Genomic DNA, 4593 nt, shown 5'->3' on the forward strand with positions numbered 1-4593 from the left:
GAGAGTTACATCTACCCCCATTGGTAAAATGTTTGGAATCCATCATTAGATAATTAGGCAGGCATCAACAAGTTTGGTGTGGCATTCAATGGTTCAATTATAAGGTACCTTCTAGTTTCCAAGAGATGGGTGGTCCCCAACACTGAAAGCAATTGGGTGTGGAATATGTCATCTACATGGTTCCATAAAAGCATTTGTTTTGACTTCTAAGAATCAAGGGAACAAGTCAGCAATAGAAGAAGCACAATGTTGCATCAAGATAGAATAGTCTGACTTGATTCAAAATGAAAAATGGTTTACAGCCATTGAAGCTATAAGAAGAGTAAAATCAGCCTATGAAGCTATAAGAAGAGTAATTCATGTGCAAAATCAGCTAATAAAGGAATTGTGCAGAGGGACGAGTGTTGTATGCATTTTTACACTACAGGAGCCTGTAGAAGCAGTTGCTTCCAGAGATGAGAAGTTGGTAGGTTCTGGAACAGGGACACTTCAAGTATATGCTAATGAAATCCCCCACCCTCTCTATGATCACAAGGTCCTCTGTTTCTGCATTTGAAGCCTCCTGCATCCAACACAGTCATTCCTTTTCTATTAATTTTCTTCTACTTTCTTAGCAACCAAACGCCCAATAAAAAAAAAAAGAACAGAAAGAAAAAAGAAAAAGACATACATTTGTATTGTTGTGATGAGACCCAGCATCCTCTACGTCCAGCACTACTTCATGCCACCACTGTTTCATCTCTTTCATCCTTTCCATCATTCTCTTGAACCTCTGCAACCATTCAAAACAATTCCAATGGCTTTTAGTTTCCGAGACAAGGCAGGAAAATTGTCCAAACCCGGGATTTTGAATTTTTTCTCATTATAAGCGACCCAAGAAGGCTCAAGAAACTAACAGTAATACAAACAACAGAATCAAAATACTCCGTGAATTCTTTTGCATTTTCCCTTCATTTCTCAGCATCCAAGCACACAATAATTTGAAATTGAAATACGTAAAAGCATCTTAGTATCATAGTAGTATGTGGGCAGCAAGGGTTCTTAGGAAATGCGGGAAAACAAGAGAAACCCAGAATTTGAATCTTGAATTTCTTTTTCATCATTTAGGACCCCCAAGAGAAATCATACATCCAAATAAGATTACACAACTAATTATTCAGAGACCCAAAATTTTAACGCTACTTGTATACGTGAATCTTCAGTCTTCCCCATTTTTCAAGAGCCAAGAAACGACGAACAAACAAACAAATAAAAAGGAAAAAAGATAGTTGAAATAGAAATAGAAATGAGAAAAAAAACAAATAAACAAACTTAAAAGCATCAACGCAATTTTCACAGCAACCAAACAACAAAATATTCAAAATTAACGTAATTCAGTGCACCAACCTCAGGATCAGGGCTGTCTTGGGACACCACTGGGGATCCCGTAACCATCTCGCCGTGACCACTGACTCCGGTTCTTGGTGGAGAAGCGACCGGCAGCGGTTCAGAAATGAACCGGCGAAGAGGAGGCAGAGGTGGCAATTCCGTGGAACCCCCTTTCACCGGTGAGGGCGACAGCGTGGAGACATTGGGGTTCATCCTGGGAGTCAGAGGCGAATGGGGAAAATTCTGCCACGAGGGTAGTTTCGGCAGGTCGAGGCCGGGAGAGTTGATGAGATTGGAGCTCGTGCGGCTGAGGTTCGTGTAGAAATTTGGCGGAGGAACAGCGACCCTGGAGAATCCGTGAAGGCGGTAATCGTGGACGGAGGCCGTTTCTCGCTTCTTGAGCTGGGGTTGGCCGTCGCCGGAGGCATCCTCAGATGTTGTGGGGTCTTTTTTCTTAAGAGAACCGCATGCATTGCATTGGTCGGACATGGTTTCTTGGAATTGGGGTTCTGAGTTCTGGTCCATGATCTTTCTTGCTGTTTCTTGAAGCTACGATTGCTGTTTGGTTTGTGAGAAAATGTGTGAAAAATACAGGTGAGCGTTGAGAGAAGGGTTTGGCACGGTGCATATATATCTTTATATATCTCTACTCCTATTGGCTATTAGAGAAGTAACAGGTGTATGTCCTTTTTTTTTATCTCTCCAAAAATACCCTTGTCAATCTCCCTCCAAACCCAACCAAGCCCATAAGTCGGTCCATAAATTATACAAAAAATCTATATCTATATACATATATAAGTAGGAAGTGTTTAAACACTTTTTTTTCCCTTAAAATAACCTTTCATTTCTATTATATATACTTACATCCTATCATTATTATTATATGCAATTAATTCAGATATCTTATCATTATTATATGAAATTAATTAAAATAATATTTATTTTTATTCTTAATTTATTGAATAAAAAATAAATTTAGATAAATATATATATATATATATATATATATATAAAATTCTTTAGAATCCGAATGACATATTTTTAAAATCCAAATTACATTTTTTTTATTATACACGTTTATATCCTATTATTATTGTATTATTATATGTAATTAAATGATTATTTTTCTTAAAGTTCAAAAATAATTATTATATTATTTTAATACTCAATAAATTAAGAATACAAACAAACATTATCTTAGTTCAAAAAAATAATTCAAAATGATAAATATTTGTATTTTTATTTTATTTTTAAGAAGTCAAAAAAAATAATGTTTAAAATGAAACAAAAATTATTATCACTTTTTTAGAGAAGAAAAACAATATGAACTTGAAATATTAATTTTAAATTAAATTATAATAATTTTTTAAAAGAGAAGTATTATTTTTTTTTTGTTTTATATGTTTGAATTTTTAAAAAATTAATCATCTATTTACATATAATAATAGAATAATAATAAGATATAAGCTTATAACTAAAAAAATATGTAATTCGGATTTAAAAAAGATGTAATTTGAATTATAAAGATTTTTATTTTTGTATTTGTCCATTAAGAATAAAAATAAACATTATCTTAATTAATTACATATAATAATATAATTGCTAAATGATAAGACTATTTTAGGGAAAAAAATGTTTAAACACTTCATACTTTTATATGTACTACACGTGCCAAAGCACGTGAGAGAATATGAAAAAGGACCAACAAAAAAATTAGTATGTGAATTTATTATTTCAAGATTTATATAAAAATCAAGTAGAAATTCAAAATCAAATAATTGAATTAAACATGAAACTATTTTTTTTTTTTTAAAAAAAGGGATTAGATATAAATAAGATCATACTTTTTGGTACCAAATTTTATGTTAATAAAATTATTTTTAATTAATTTTCTTATATTAAAAAAATCTTAAAACAATTGATTGAATAGAACTTGGAATAGAAATTAAATCCCTATCAAAACAATTGATTTTAATTAATATAAAATCAAAATAAAGTCATGAACATACAAATTTTCATTGTGTCAAGTAATTAAAATCTTAAATTAAATCCCTATTAAAACAATTGATAGAATAGAAATTGGAGGCAAATGAAAAGATTAAATTTTTCATTACCTTTTAAGTTTGTGATGCCAGGAATAACTTTTGTTAACCCAAAGAAAATGAAAAGATTAAATTTCCATTTAAGTTAATTATGAGTATGAAAAATATTAAATTTTTAAAATTATTAGTATTGATAATGATATTTCAAGAAATAAAAAAGTAAAAAACAGCTTGTACTTTTATAAGTAGTATAAATTATAGATTATAGACTACAATAGTTATATGTAAATGATATTAACTAAAAATTAGCATAGCTTGTAAAGAGGGTTAAGGTTGATGTAAAAATTAATACATTTATTCAGTTTAGTAACCTATTAATGTCAATCTACATAGTTAAAGTGAATTTGTTATTAATAGGTTAAGTTTAATTATATTGATTAATATCAATAGACTACTTTTAACTAAATGGAAAGATAAAATATTTCAACTTTTTCTATTCAACTATAAAACAAACACTACCTATAAAAAATGATACACTTGGTCAACAAATACATTTTTTTTTCTTTTTGTACAAAATGAAATATAATTCAAGATATTTAATTTTTGAGCTAAAATATTTTTATACTTATCAGTATATAATTATTATATAAATAATTGTGAATGTTAATATTTATATTTGTTAAATAGGCTTTGATGATACAAATTTGAAAAAAAAAATCAGTATCTTTGGTTATACTACTGCTATTGTCATTGACACCTGATCTTAAAAATGAAGATTTTATGGGATTTAACAAAATTACTTACTTAGGTTGTGCAAGGAGAAAATGCATGAACAATAAGGAGGAAGAGATTAAAATTTACTGTCCTCAATTTTCTTGACAATCAAACAAAAAGTTAGGTAATACCTAGATCCCGAAAAATAGCAAGGAAAGAAAAAAATGGTTCTCTTACATTTAATTTCACTTTGAAATTATAAAAGAAAATCATATATAATTAAAATTAAGTAGAAATTTATTTAAAAGAAAATAAGTAAAATAAATTGAAAGAAATATATAAAAATAATTTATTGACTTTAAATCTATTTGATTTTGTTATTCTATTTCTTATTTTCCTTATATTTTTTTCTCAAAATTTTCGAAAATCAAATATAGTCTTAAAATTTTATAATTTGTTCATCTAAAGT

The 4593-nt window shown here is 29.0% G+C and overlaps 1 protein-coding gene across 1 annotated transcript; it reads right to left on the bottom strand.

Moving 5' to 3' along the window:
- Nucleotides 1–233: 233 nt before the first annotated feature.
- On the bottom strand, nt 234–1970 carry LOC117932416. The gene is made up of 3 exons (XM_034853655.1): nt 1387–1970; nt 671–772; nt 234–562 (listed from the first exon to the last, which is right to left on the bottom strand). The coding sequence occupies exons 1-3, from the start codon at nt 1891–1893 to the stop codon at nt 422–424; spliced, it is 750 nt and encodes a 249-aa protein (XP_034709546.1). The 5' UTR covers nt 1894–1970; the 3' UTR covers nt 234–421.
- Between the last annotated feature and the right edge of the window lie 2623 nt (nt 1971–4593).

This window comes from Vitis riparia, chromosome 15 (genome assembly GCF_004353265.1).
Source record: "Vitis riparia cultivar Riparia Gloire de Montpellier isolate 1030 chromosome 15, EGFV_Vit.rip_1.0, whole genome shotgun sequence".
Classification (NCBI taxonomy): Eukaryota; Viridiplantae; Streptophyta; class Magnoliopsida; order Vitales; family Vitaceae; genus Vitis; species Vitis riparia.

Bases quoted from the DNA above. Each gene is read 5' to 3' on its own strand.
- LOC117932416 (XM_034853655.1), bottom strand. From the start codon at position 1,893: ATGGACCAGAACTCAGAACCCCAATTCCAAGAAACCATGTCCGACCAA. The intron at 773-1,386 runs GTTGGTGCACTG...GAATGGTTGCAG, and splicing joins AAGACAGCCCTGATCCTGAG to AGGTTCAAGAGAATGATGGA. The intron at 563-670 runs GTATGTCTTTTT...TGTTGGATGCAG, and splicing joins CTCATCACAACAATACAAAT to GAGGCTTCAAATGCAGAAAC.